Genomic DNA, 15,355 nt, shown 5'->3' with positions numbered 1-15,355 from the left:
GCTGTGTGCTTGAGGATATTGGCATTGTCACTGAAATAAGAACCCCCGTTCCCTCGGTAACACCAGCAAACTGTTCTTTTATTGTATTCCATGAATGGAACAATTTTGCTTGATTTATGAATAGACTTTTCAGAAAAACTGAAATCAATTATTGTAAATCCTCACGCTGAGATCTCTAAAATATTGACAGAAGTGTGAGGTTTTGTGCTGGTTTCTCTTTGTGATTGTGTTGTTGACTCCAACTGTGAAATATTTTCATTAGAATTATAGGAGGTTGCTCAGTTCTCAGATGGTGCATGCTAGCTGTTCAGGGTAAATTCTTACAGTTTAGGTAGGTGGTTTCAGTACCAATGAAGTAGCAACATCTTTCAAGCTAGCTTGTGGTTTACAGGTCCTGATTAATCACTTACTCAATTGCTACAATATATTGACAGATAAAGGGGATGGGGGCAGTTGGCTGACATAGAACTCACTGTCTTTGTGGTTTGGGTCTGATCTTTAAATATTTGTGTACTCAGGAGTGGTGCTGACTCAAGTCTGAGAGAAAATAAACCAAGATATCTACAATTGGGCCATCTTTCGCTCATCTTTTTTTTCAAAGCCCTTTGGGCCAAGTGCCGTAACTTCTCTCTCATAATGTCATAACATCAGAGTTATAGTGCTAAAATAATTGGGAATGTTTTAGGATTTTTTTTGTTTGATTTTAAGGAGGAAGGCTCTGTAGTAGTTCAAAGTATTTGAAATTTTAAGTATTACAGAAAAAAGCAAAACTGCCTTGTCTTATGGCATATTACTTAAACAAAACAGTACTTAACAGGATCATCTTGAACTAAAAAGTTTGGAAGCATTGCAGATGCCTTAAGCTCTAGGCAAGACTTCAGGTTTCATACAGCTTCCAGCACTCTGGCACTGGTTAATGTAGGTAGTGGTAGGAAAGTATTTGATGCAGCCTGCAGAGACCTCATACTGGCTACTGTGTGTATAACCCCCTTAATTTTGTTTCCCCTTTGGAGAGTAGGAAAATAGGGATGTTTTAATCAGACTCAGGGCAAGAGTAGAGAGTCCCTGAGGAAGAAACTTTTTTTCCTGTTGAGCTGTAGTCTTTGTATTGTTTCAGGAAATGCCTTTTTGAGTCAGGCATCTGTGGAAGAGGAAGGAACAGAAAGTTTCATATATACTGGCTGCATATATGCCAGCAATTGTGGTTTCCAGGTTAGGTATTACATGTTATCTGTATGACTTCAAGGTAGGATAAGTCGAGTAAAGTGTTGGGGGAAGTTTGCCAATATAGCTACTCTTCAGTCAGGTTTTAGAATTTGCTTGTCTTTGTCCTTTACTGTGATAGTTGGGATCTTTTATATTTTCCACCACACTTCTGCAAAGAGCAGTAGGAAAAAAAACAACAAAACAAAACACGGAAATTTCATGATTTACTGAACCTGAACCTCAACTTTACCTAAAATTTGAAACTAGAGGATTCTTTTTCATCCACTTAAGAGGCTTAATACCCAAATAGTATGGTTGAATAACGGAGAATGCAATGCTTGACGTCACAAAAGAGGAGAGACAAGCTCGCCTGTCTTGGTGAACAGGGAATTGGATGGGTCTATGAACAATGAACAATCCTAGCAAGAAACTAGAACCCTTGCTCTTTGGAAAGCCCCTGTGATGGGTTAGATAGAATAAGAAGACTGCTGCCTTGATCCCTCATATCCCTGGTCCCTAACGGAGCTTAAGCCTTTGCAAAGGTCTTTAAAGATATCATGTCTCCTTTAATTAATCTCTTTTCCCATCTAGTAATTTCAACCTAGGAGATATGTGCTTTAGGATGTTGTGATAACTACTTGGGCAATCTTAAGACATTTCGTCTTTGAGGTATTTGGCAGGGTCTGGCAGATTTTCTTATCTTTCTGTTGATGCAATGGATTATCAACCTATTTTTAAGAATACTTACCCAGCCACAAATTGTATCAACCTGTCAGCAAAGATAGGACAGTAGAGGAAATCTATAATTTCAGTGGTTATGTGTGCAAAAGGCCCATCTTCACAGTCTTCCTACCCTGTTTCACTGTTGAACAGCTGAAGGATTCAGCTTCATTGCAGAATAGTTTTAATACGTTAGTAGATATGTATCCTGCTGTCTCAGCCTTCCATCACCTCCACAGTCTGGTATTAGTAAGGGAATACAATAGGTTCTTTTTCCTTGCATACGTAAATCCTCAAGCAGTGCCAATTTCTACTACTTCTGTTTTAGATTTTATTCCAAAACACTACTGTAAACATTTTGGTTGGTCTAGATTGGCTTTACAATATGTAATAATGAGAATTATTATTTGGGCTATTTTTTCCTTCCATATCTGCACCAAGTATGACTTGTGATACAGGTAATAATTTGCAAGAATGGCCAGGGCTATTGTATTCTATGTTGTCCTAACTTACACCCACTGACTTCTTAGTTTATCAGAATGACTCTGTGAACAGCATGAAAGCTGGTGGTTTTCATGATTTTAGATGCGAAACCTTTTTTTTTTTTTCTTTTTTTTCTTTTCCTTGCCACAGTTATCCAAAGCTAGTATGTAAGAGCTATTCACGACTGTAGGGTTTCAAATAACAACTGTTGTTCACATATGCAGGGAGAAACAGAAGTTTCCTAAGGCAGTCATACAGTTACTATCATGAAGAATGTTGGAGTATTTAATATATTTATTTTTTAATTAAAACCAGCTAGAAACAGGATCAGTATTACTCCTTGCTTCTGAAATCTTGATATGAGTTACTGAAATCATAAACAGTAAATTTAAGTGTAGCCATAAACATGCAGTTTTAGGTAAAAAAAATAATGTGCTCCAGTATTTTCATTTTACAGTAAATCCCCATCATTTTGAAACAATAGCAAAGAAAGTAAGAGAAACTTTAATATGAACAATACAATTCTTATTATTAAATGGTAGTCATACTGTAATCTCTATACAGCATATCTAAGGTAGAGGAAAGGAAGCATTTCTAGATACATAATTGCATATTGGATTATTTTAAGTGATTGGTTCTTATCCAAGGCTACTTAAGTGTTATTCATGGTTCTCCAGACTAGCTCAGTAATAAGCCACATTTGATTGCTGTGCAGTAAGACAGCATAACTTACACTTTTATAATGAATGCTCTCACTGATAAATGGTTCATTGTACAAGAAAGACCCACTGGGGAGTACATATTCCTTACTGCAGTATCTTTTTATTAAAGAAACATATTTGGATTTTCTGATTTCACTGATTTGATGCAGTTGCCACTGTAGTGAGTAACTTGGGTTTTACCATAGATTTCCAGCTGTTGAAGAGCTGTTTTGTTTGTTTCAGGTTTTTTAACCTGTCTACACTTTCTACCCGTGAAAAGGTGATGTAACATTAGACTATGTAAACAGCATTAACGAAGTGACTTTAAAAAGAATATCAATCTAATATTTAAAAATAGAAGTCTGCCCCTGTAAGCAATACTCCCTTTTTCTTTAAGTGTACATTATAAAATAACTTATTAAAACAATGCTGTTTAAGTTGGAAAAGGAATGAAATGCTCAGTTTACAGTTGATGCTGCTACTTTTTCAGTTCTAGTTTTTTTTCAATGCTCTACATGGATGCAGTGAATGTAGCGTAGCATTTCTGATGTGGAGGAGGAGGAGGAGAGTTAAGATCGTTGAAAGGCAGGTGTAGCCGCCCCATCTGAGAAAGAGTGGCAACATGTCACTGGCGAACTATGCCACCAAAATGCTTTTACCAGGGATGTCTTCATAGCTATACCTCCTTAGTTTCCTGCTTAGTAAAGTGCTTTCCCAGTATGATTAAAATCAAAGTGTGTGTGCAAAATTAAGCTTTCAAGTGAAACCATAACATCTGACATTGCCATTTTCATGTGCGTTTAGAAATGACATCATTATTTTGTTTTACCTAAGGATTTATGTATGGTGTAGAAGGCACCTCTGTGTATTTGTTGGGTATGTACCTCTGTGCCTGAGTTCAGCCTGAACAGCCATTTGCAATTTGACCTTGGAACTAGCCAAGTTGATTGTATTGCTTCAGAGAAGGCATGAAATCCTGCTATAAGGAAGGGTAGCTTATTTTTTACTTACCTTCAGAGTCAAGAACCAACCCACTGACCCTCTCTGGCCTGTTTATCTTAGGAGTAATGCTTCCAGTAGGACTCAGGTCAGATTTTAAGTTTTTGGTGACTAGTTCCATGGCAAAAGTTATTTTTAACCTGCTTTTCCAAAAGTCAATAATTTTTAATTCTGTCAACTGATTTTATTCAAATTTCTTTAAAAAACTTAATTCACACAAAGTGATAAAGGCTAAAAAGTTTCAAAACAAAGCCAACAACAAAAAGCAAAACAAGAAGTTTTTGTTGAAATTAGTTGTACGGATTGAGATGAATGCCTGGTAGTCGATTATGGAACTATAATAGGTAGACAGCAAAGCATAAAGAAGCGTTGCTCAGATTATTTTGATGGAGAGTTAAAGTAACCAGTGTACCCATGTAAACTATTGAGTTTCTTTGGATTCAGTTCCTCACTGAGCAGCGTCTGCCCATCTGTACTCCAGACAATAAACTGGTATTCAGTTACATAGCTTGGCCTTATTTGTATAATGTTTATCATACTGGTTTTCCATAGCTATATATTGTTGAGGTTTTTTTCTGCTTCTGATTTTGTCCAATTTTTTTAAATACTTCCACCACTGTACTTAATAGTGATTTAACAGGAATCTTAATGTGATGAGGCTTTCATTGGCTCATGAGATGGTGACCGTGGTAGTTGCAGATTATAGCTGTATAGTGTATACAACCATAGATTGTATCCATCTATTCAGGAATCCATGTTGTCACAAGACTGAAACAAATGAACAAAAAACCAACAACAAAACCTACACACACACACAAAAACAAAAAAAAAAAAAAAGGAGAAAAAAGAGAAAAAAAAAAAAAAAGAAAAGAAAAACCCAGGCCATTTCTGTCTACCTTTCTTGTTAAAGTCAAAAGCAGCTGGTGGGGGGTGGGTGGGTTGACCTGGTCGGGCTGGCAGATCCTACCCAGCCCCTCTTCAACAGGACAGGGGAGAAGGTAAGATGCAGAAGCTCCCGGGTCTAGATGAAGACATGGAGGTCACTGACCAGTTACTGGGAAAACAGAGTCGACCTGAGGAAAATACACTTAATTTACTGCCGATTGAGTTGGACTGTGAAAAACAGAGAAAAGCTAAAATAACTTCCCCACACCTCCACTTTTTTCCCCCAGGCTCAGTGTCCTCCCTTCACTCCCAAAGCCGCTGCCTCCTTCCCCCTGGGTGATGCGAGGGATGGGAATGGGAAGCAGTGGTCAGTCCATACAGCTCCTCTCTGCCGCTCCTTCCGCCTCACACTTTTCCCAGCTCCAGCTGGGCCCTTCCCAGGGGCTGCAGGGAACCACCGGCCCCGCCGGGGTATGCCCTGGGCCCGCGGGGGCATCTGTGCGGGGGTGCCCGGAGCCCCCTGCCCCCCTCCCGCTCCCCCCTCGGGGCTGGCCGGGCTGTTTCTCACCCCGTTGCCCTCAGCCCTGGCTGCCGGGCACCGTTTTGCCCTTTCTCAGCCCGGCTTTCCCCGAGGCGCCCGGCCGTGGCTGCGGGGCTCAGCTGTGCCCTGCGCTGGGGCCGGTGGAGCCGCCTGGAACCGGCTGGAACCGGCTGTGCCCGGCGCGGGGCAGCCCTGACACTGCCTCACAGGGGCTGCCGCTGCTGCCAGTGCCTGCACCCGGTCCATGGGGAGAGGGTGGTTTTGTTTGGGTTTATAGGGTTGGTTATGTGGTTTTTTCTTTCGTTAAAGTGAAATAAAGTTTTTGGATGCTCTTAGAAAGACACGGGGGAAAAAAAAGGGGGGGGGGGTGTGTGTGTGCGTGCTGTCAAACTTGAGATAGAATTTTGCCAATGCTGTGGAGTATGGGAATTCATGAATGATTTATATCTGACTTCCCAGTATGTTCCCAAAAGGCTGGTAGTATTTTTCCTGTTCATCTATCTATGATCATCTAAGATTTTAATTTGATTCTCTCAGGAGCATGTGTATGCTCTGACTTGGAGAATCTCATCTGTATTTTTATGACAGTTAGGAAATATTGTTGCTGTTGTGGAAATTAAATGCAGCTGATGTACTTCTGTGCTATAGTTGCTCAGCTATGGTGTACTCTGTTAAACTGCTTAATTCTTATTTTTTTTCTTCTATTTGCTTTAGTTTTCCTTTCAGTTTGAGTGCTAAGCTCTCAGGAGTGAGGGTTAAAAAGCTATCAGCCAGCTTATTATGTGGGGAAAAATGGGAAGAATTTGGGGTAGCTTTTCCGGAGGAGAGAAGCCAGAGCAGAAGGAAAGGTACAGTGGTCAACATCATGTGGGAGAATGTTTTTCTGAAGAAAACCGTTGGAATTAGGTTTTTGTGTCCATGCTGGGTAGTACAGGGAACACTAAGCGTACGTGTATTACATTAAACACTGAAGCAAGTTTGTTACCAGTAAGGCCAGTGGTGCCCGGAACAGAGGGAGGCGGCCAAGGGAAGCTGTGGTGAGGGGAGCTGTAAGGGACTGGTTATGTGTATTAAATATCCAGAATGACTTAGGGAAAAAAATCTGCCTTATCTAGAGATTTTGTAGTGGCCTATGGCCTTGGAGGCCTATTTCAGACATATTTTCTGTAATTCTACAGTACTGGCAGCTTTAAGTCTCATTAAAACCTGAGTCTGTCCGATTTCTTGTACTGAAGTCTGAGCTAAATTACAAGTCCATCTCTGAGCAGATGGACTAGTGCAAACACAGGCCTTTGCTGTGTTGGTGTTTGCTGTTGAAACACTGTTGCTGATTCATATATATATATATTTTATACAACTACCTTTGGTACAGTAGCTTCTCTGTAGCTTTTGAAAACGCATTCTATGCTTCCTTTCTATATGGTATTTCTCATATGAATTTGTGTAATGAAAAAGTGTTAAAATATATAATGGTAACAGCTCAGCTGGATAACATCATGCTATAGATTCAGTGATGGATGATAGCTTACTAAGTGCAATTGGCTGCAATCTTTCCCCTTTGAACAATTGTAGTAGTAAACTAATGAGATAGATCGTTATCTATCTCATTATCTATAAATAAATAAATACCTTATTTATTTATGCACAATATATATGATATTATATATTATATATACATATATATCTATATATAATATATAATCGATACATTATATAAAATAATGTATACATAACATATAGATGCACAAAACATTACTTTTAAAGTCAGAGACATTCCTTGTGATTTCTCTGTTTCTAGATGAAGAGGATATGCAATGTGCCTTTTTTTACCTCTCCCCCCAGCCCCCTTTTAAGATATGTATTTTTTAGAAAAACCCAAATCCTGGAAACATGTGGTGGTTGTAGAATACTAGCTACTTTTCTGTTCAGATTTTGAGCCTATTTGACAAAAGTGCAGTTTATTGCAGCACTTGGTTGTGTAATCTGATGATTTTTTTTTTCATGTAAACTGATGCTTGCAAAATTCTAGATTACTAAAGCAGTTTTTGAGGTGTTCTTTGGTGGAAACAAAGTTTACAAAAACTTAGAGCCTAAAAATTAAAATTTGATGAAGTTGAATACAGTCCCCAGAGAAGTTCAGAATAACAAAAGGCAGTTGCTGCCTGTATGGCAGCGATGTAATGGTTTTGAACACACAGAAATTGGTGGTGTCTTAACAGTAGCTTAGTTTCGATCATAAAGCAGCTTCCCCATTGACCATGTGGCCTTGCTGTCCCTTTCAAATACACTTTAAATATTTTGGAGTGTTTGTGCTAGGGCAAGCATTTTGTGTAGCAGATAATTTTTTTTTCCAGCAACTCAGGCAGGCTCATTTCCCCCATCTTCCTGAAAACCTAATCGGAACAGAAAACCACCATGCTTCGGTGGGCCTCATTTGGATTTGTTCTTAGTCACAGGCCAAAACTAGTATTTGAGCCTGAGAATTTCACTTACTAAGATACGTTGTCAATTAATGTAAGCTTTAAATTACTGATTTTGGTATTCAGAAATAAATAAGATAGCCAATTAAATGAACATGCAGAGAAGGCATCTGGACCCATCCTGGTGTCCCATCTTCTCATTACATGTTAGACTTGAGGTCCTCCAACACAGGTGAGCTCTGCAGCAACCCCACTCCCAGACATGCACACTTATCAAACCCCTGCTGATTTTACCTGATACAGCAAGGTGCACTATGGAAATGAGGGTCTCCTGGATTGCAGCAAGAGGCATTCCAGGTGGCATTTGTGTCTTCCCAGTCAGGCCCAGTAACTGTGTTCTGTGGTAGGGTGCTGGGGATGGGGTGAGCAGGTAAGTCATCTTAATTTGTCAGGTGAAGAGGAAAATTTAAATGGATGTCAAATGACAGTTACTCGCAGAGCTGGGAGCAAGACCAAGTTCTTGACTCATAGTCTTGTTTAGTTTGCTGGGGTTTACCTCCTTGGACTAGTATTTATGAAACAGCTGATTCAGTAGAGTCTCCCTGCCAGGGTCAGGCAGCCCTGGAGGAGTATGAGGGTGAGCTAAGCAGGCAAAGGGGCTTTTTCCAGGAGGCTTCTTTGCAACTGCAGATAAAGCGATCCTGCAGCAGGGGAGCTACTTTCAGCCAGTGTGTCTGAAATTGCTTAGCAGGCATCTCATTCACAACTGTGGTATTTCTTCCTATCCCAGTGCAGTTGTAGTTCCACGTGTGTCCCTGGTGAGCCAGCCCGACTGGGAAGTACGGCTCTCCACCTCCCAGAGTGTCTGTAAGCATGGTAGGACTGCTTCGTGTGTCCTTACCCATATTCCTGAATCTGTGGTCTTTCTCGTTCCTGTGCACAAATTTCAGCTGGATTTCATAAGCTATGGAGTTGATAGCAGGGATTGTTGCACTTCGATGTTTTCTGCAAATATAGCTCTACAAAATTAACTGTTAGGCCGTTTGTATTTTTGCAGGTAAATTGCAATACAAAAAAAGAAATTACTTTGCTTTCTATTGTGATACTGGAGTTAATAATTTAGTAAAGAGAAAAATAATTAGATTGTTTGAAAGTAAGGTAATAGAATAAGCATGTTTATGTATGTGTGTACATGTCTTTTCTGTGGTACTTTACAAGAGAGTAGCAACTTTAATTGTATGCCACAAACTAGGTAACTTGTTAAGCTGGTTCCTTTGTTGCAGAAAATTAGAAAATACAATTCAGAAGTCCTTTTAGATTGAGGTATTGTACTCATAGAGAAGTTTTGTACAGTGTACTTGTGGTAGAGGAAGACAGGTATATCATCTGAGTTTTTAAAGTTTAACTTCAAATAGTGTACGTGACTGGAGCAAGGACATTACTGGAGCAAAAGTTTTGGTATTTGCCACTTCCAGTGATTTACTTACAAAAAGTGAGCCATATGAAAAGATGTAGCTTCATTAATTAAAATTATATGTAATCTCATTATTTAGTATATAAACTAATCTAGCCTGAGATGTAGGGAGATTTCTCTTATGAGAAATAATTGACTTTTTAATGAATAATCTGTATTTTTGTGGTTTTGTCTTACGTATGCCAGTGTCCTCAGTTTCAGAAAGCTTTTGGCACAGGCTACCCAGCTGGGCTGAATGAGTGTTCTTGGGCAGCACTGTGGCTTCAGAGCCAAAGCATTATAGAATGTCATCTCCCCTTCTTTTAGAGCCCTAATTTCCATGGCAGACTGGTGCAGGCATGCTTGCTGTGGGTATTGAATTTTATATTTCCTTTTACCAAGTTCCCTTTTCAACGCTTCGGGCTTCTTATTTCTGCAAGAAGAAGCTGTATTTTATAAGATCTGTGCTTTGAAAAGTAGAATAGAGCCAAGGCAGGCGTTCTGCCATTGATGTGAATGGCAAGTGCTGTGCATGTAGGATCCCTCTGATGATATCCCTCTGAATATCCCCGTTGCTCTTCAGGAGGCCTGTCCAGCTGCCAGCCTGTGGGCCAGTTCAGTTACACAGAGTAATTCTGGCCAGCACCCACCTAAATGTGTTCTTATCCTAATTCATAACTCGCCTGCACATAACTATGCAAGCTGCCTCTCCGCTCCCTTTCTTCTGGAATGTGGCACAACTTGCCTGCAGAGCTGTACCTATGGTGACATTTAAAAAGAGATGGTACACTGTAGCTCAGCTGTCAGAAAGATAAATCTTTCCAGTCTCACCGCTGTTTTGCTCTCTAAAAAAGAATACTAGAAATGCCTTTAAGTGCTAAGAATCCTTTTTTTTTTTTAACAGATCTCTAAAAATGACTTAACTTCTGTACTGTTTTTCTCAAAAATACTCTGATAAAATGTTTTCAAAATCACCTTCTAGACTGGATGAAAGTTCAATTTAATTACCTAGGCTTACAATATAGTACATACTAAATAATCACACGTTAGAAAGTCAACATTAGATGTTTTATGTTTCTCTCATGTATCATTTGTTCATTTTCTGTTTGCAAAGCATTTCATGATTCATTACTTTCATGACATTGTAATTTCATGTTGGATGCTACCACTGGAGTAGTATACAAAAATCACAGCTGTAAATTATATGAATCCTCTCTAAATGTACTGTGGTGAATATTTTGGAGTAACTCTGGGAGATCATTTAATATTTTCTTTTATAATTAAATTAGAACTAGTTTTAGTTTTAAATAAGTGATACAGTAATTCTATATTATTGAACAGAAGCATGTTCTACAATTTTTTCCTTAACATTAGTATTTTTATTCTTACATGCATATGATGTCTGATAAGTATCAGGTTTCTAATAACAAAATCACTCTTTTGTTTTTCCAATACTGCAGAAAATATGCCTGTTCCAGACCAGCCCTCGTCTTCTGACAAGACAAGTTCCCTTAGTCCCGTGTTGAACACATCCAATGGCGATGGCTCTGAAACTGAGACAACCTCTGCCATTCTAGCTTCAGTTAAAGAACAGGTATGCAAGCGCTGCATCTGCAGGCTAGAAAACAGTAATATGATTTAGTTCTTTTTTTCAGAAAGGTTTCATAGCTGGTATCTGAATCATTTTGTTCATAGATGCATATTGCAAAGAATTGTAAATATTTCTTCATGTCAGTATACTTCTGTGTTCTGTCCTAAAATAAATTTAACATAATTTAATCAAATTGTTCATTTTATTCTCCACTTTCACTCTGTGCTGTGAATGGGGGTTTTCAGGCATCTCTCCTTGTTGTCAATTTGCACGTGGAGTTATAGCACATAGGCATGGCATATAAGAACTATAGACAAATTAATAGTTGTAGATAAGATGTTATCCTAGACTTTTTAGTTAAAAGGATTTAAAAGAAAATTAAAATTTAACATATACATTTTTTTTTTGTATAAAACTTGATTCTTTTAGGGCAAAATTGGGTAGGGACAGAGACTATAAGCCTTGGATGATTAAAACCAAAGGTATTAGAAATTTTTGAAAGAAAGATCTTTAGTGTGATACTCTGCTCAATTCTAACAAGTCAGGTTTGGACATCTTAATGTAAATTTTTGTGGACCAAGTATCTAAATTTTTGCTTAGTGCCTGTTTGTACAACAGGAGATGGTTAATATTGCAGTTCATGCAAACAACTGGTTTTCATTGTTACGCTGTTTGGCTCACCAGCAGCAGCAGGTATTCCAAAGAGAGACGTCAAAAAATAGCTGCTTTTAGTCTGCTTTCTCCTTGCTGAATGTGTCTAAATTATTTCTCCAATTATAGTGATCTTTCCATGCCTAAGACATTCAGTGCTTTTTTATTAAAATTATACATTAATTTATCTTATGATATCTAACACCATTGGAGTAATAGCTGTTGAATCATTGGGCTTTTATAAAAATTATGACCTTGCTCTTCATTTTTTCTTCTTGAAATGTACCAGTTCTCTATTTTGGTGTTGAAGGTTTGTCCTATTTTCTGGTTCTTAAGAGGAGTGCAAGAAAGAAAAGTTGTAACATGGAGTTTTGTCTTAAGATTTATGGCATGTTGTTGTATTTGATTTAGCCATGGTTTAGGTGTTTGTTTCTCTTCCAGGACAGTCTTATTACTTGGGCATGTACCAGTGTTTTAGCCTGTGTTACTGTACTATTGTGAAGAAAAATACCTGCCTTAGCTTTTGACTTCTGATGTTGAAAAAGTGTGCAGGGAAATTACAGAGGTAGAAGATACGCTGCTCTGCCTGTTAGAATCTGAAACACGATACTGAATAGTGTTCTCTGTTGTTGGGTTTTGTAAAGATATTACTAATTCATATCTGGTTATGTAGTTTGCAACTGAACCTCCCACCCCTGTAAATCAGTGAATTGAGTACTAGAGGGGATCAGTGCTGAATGCACTAGATGAAAAGGATCTTAAGTGGTAAAGTATTAGCAAAGTCATTTCTGATTCCTGTGAACTACAGCGAAAAGGAACCTGTAACAAAGGAGTTCTGCATTCCCTTATTACCAAGAACAGCCTAGCCAGATAACGTAAGGTACTGCTGACTAGAGAAGATAATCTCTTTAAATATTGTGGTTTAAGGTACCAAAATTTCACAGGTATCCTGTTAAGTAAACTTCTTTCTTGATAGGTGATCTCTAGTCAGCTTGAAGCTTGTCTTGAAGCTGGAAAACTGTACTAAGATAAAAAATGAGACTGTTTTGTTTTGTTTTTTTTTTAATCTGAATGCGTTCCTCAGACTGTATGGTGACTTCAGTAAATTTGGCTTAATGGCACACATTTATGTTCAGCCGCAGTCACTACTGGGAAAACCATGTAACTCCAATATTCTTTTACTTATTTTCTAGTAAAGATTTGAAAGAAAGAAAAAACACACACACACACACACACAAAAACCCAAAAAACCCACCAAAACCCCCCCCAAAACAAAAAAAAAACCCACAAAACCCCTCCAAACCTACTTTTGGGATTTTTCTGTTCCCCACAGTATTTTGTATTTTGACAGAATTCCATTATTTAATGTTCTGTTGGAAGAATTCTAGGTATTGCCACCATCCTGTGCTTCAGGCAGATGAAATGCACTACACTGATTCTGCATTAGGGGAGTAAATGAAGTAAATTTCTAACTGTTCAGATGGGTAGTCCTCTGCTTTTTTAGAAGAAAGTACTAATTACTTTACTGCCTGGTATGTGATGTTGCTTTGTGTGCCCTTTGACTGTAGACCAAAATATACTTAGAGTTTCGGAAATACGAACACAGACAATTATTCAAAAGTACTACTAACTAAGGAAAAGATTATTGAGTTCATAATTAAGGTATGTTTTGATGAATTAAATATGTTACATTTTCTTCACCTGTGCTGATGCTTAACTTTAAATAAAGTTCCCTTTTTTAATTCTCTTGGAACACTTGTGGCAACTTCATGTTTTACTTCTCATGAAATAACTGGAATAGTGTCCTTGAGTGACTGCAACAGATTAAGTGGTGGAATTTATGATATTGATGTCTGTGATAGGTGTTTGCAGTCTGTGAAGAAGGCAGGATACATGAAAGACACAGAGAAGTTAGAGATGTTGTATTTATTTGCTCTACTTAATTTTCCTATGTGAAACATTTTTTTCAGAAAATCTGAAGGTTTGTTGTGCTTAGTTTGAAGAACACATATCCCTATGCTGTGCCATTTTGAGGAACAGATTTATTGGGTTGAGAAAATTTATTGGGTCGAAAAAATTGTGCTTGATATGTCAAATGTAAAGTGACATTCATGCTGGTAATAACTGGATCAGATGATTTAGCCATGTGCTTTTCGAGGTGAGGACTTCTGTCAAAATAGGAAGTCTGTATTTTGTTGTTGAGGAGATAGGCTGATTTTAGGAAACTCCAATCCTAAACTCCTTGCTTTAATTTATAAGCCATTTAATTTGTGTTTTACCTATGGACAAGTGTGCTGAATCACTTTTGGGTTTCAGACTTCTAAGATGCAATTGAGAAGATCTGATGGTTAAAGAATATGAAACCATATTTTTTCCCTTGCTGCAAACTTTCTTAAGGTCAGCAGGCAGTGCTGAAGGGAATGTCAGAATTGTACAGTGTATGTCTAATAGATCGTGAGATGCCAGGCAGTGAGCTTTGGCTTAGGTATGTTCAAGCTGTCCTCATGAAGAGGAAGAATGGTTAATAGCTTTCACTTTCACAGAAATTGTTGGGGTGGGTGTGTGTGTGCTGTTTGTTTGTTTTTAGACAATCAGAATCAAGTTCTTCAAAGAGAAACTATCAAGCAATGTTAAACTATCAGACAAATAGTTTCAGTTGTCTGTGCTGAACAAAACGTGATAAAATGTCTGTATGAAGAGGATCTTTTCTTCCTTACGATATACTGGCAAACACATGCTTCATAGGTTTTGGAAAACCTAATGCCATTTCTGGTTTTGATTTGTTATATGCTTTTGTATGTGTAAATACGGGAAAAAATCTTCAACAAAGTGAGAGATCAGGACTATGATTTGTGAGAACATATGTGATAGATACAACTATTTCCTCTGCAAAAAGCACGGTATGTTTCTCAGTGGGGATTTCCACACGTGCAAGACACTTCTGACCCCACTTGGTGTTAAAAAATTCCTGGGAAAAGAGCTATTACTAATGACATTTTGAAGGTAGAAATAGCTCCTGGAGGACCTTTTGAGTAAATAAGTATTAAAGCTGACGCTTTTCGTGGAAGTCTGCAGATAGATGTGGTTCATACATACTCATATGTGTACTTCAGTTCCTGGCATACAGAAACTTCTCCCTTGGAAGCTGAGAAGGAATGTGACAGTGACCTAGCAGAAGCTTGTTGTGTCAGATTTGTTTAATAAAAACACTTGGAGAATGTAAGAAAAAATAATTTCCTAAGAGTGAGTTCCATCTTGAAGCACCGACAATTATATTCAACTCAGAAAAAACAGATATTTGTTTTAGTTTCTTTGTGACTCTAGTTCCCTTTGCCATCTTAGTAGTAGCCTGTTTTTCAAAAGCCTTTCAGTAGCCTTTTACAATATCCTTTCCCTTTCAGAAAACATATGCAAAGACCAAGTTGCATAATGTTTAATATTTCTTTTGAATCCTTTTTAAATCTACTTATTTCAAATAAAGATACTTGTTTCCAGATGCCTGTCTTCATTTACCCCCTCTCTCCAGAAAAAAAAGCTTAGGCTCTAAGACTTATGGAATATTTCTCACGCTGTTTAAATAAGTGACTAATTAATAGGTTCTTTAACTCATAGTTCTGATTGCAGAGAAAACAGAAGTCTTTGGCTTTGAGATAGTTGCTGATAACAATTTTTGGTTTTGTTTTTTTTTTTTGTTTCTTTGTTTTG

The 15,355-nt window shown here is 38.1% G+C and overlaps 1 protein-coding gene across 7 annotated transcripts in view; it reads left to right on the top strand.

Annotated features, from left to right (window-relative positions):
- The window catches only part of CTNND2 (catenin delta 2), a 679,304-nt gene that overhangs the window by 113,986 nt on the left and 549,963 nt on the right, over positions 1-15,355 (top strand). For all 7 annotated transcript variants that reach the window (XM_055800247.1, XM_055800253.1, XM_055800250.1 and 4 more), the window contains exon 2: positions 10,869-11,002. In XM_055800247.1, the coding sequence (XP_055656222.1) occupies positions 10,869-11,002 (134 nt within the window). The remainder of the gene's footprint in view (positions 1-10,868; positions 11,003-15,355) is intronic.

This window comes from Falco peregrinus, chromosome 3 (genome assembly GCF_023634155.1).
Source record: "Falco peregrinus isolate bFalPer1 chromosome 3, bFalPer1.pri, whole genome shotgun sequence".
Taxonomy (NCBI): domain Eukaryota; kingdom Metazoa; phylum Chordata; class Aves; order Falconiformes; family Falconidae; genus Falco; species Falco peregrinus.
This window is presented reverse-complemented; position numbering and strand designations above follow the sequence as displayed.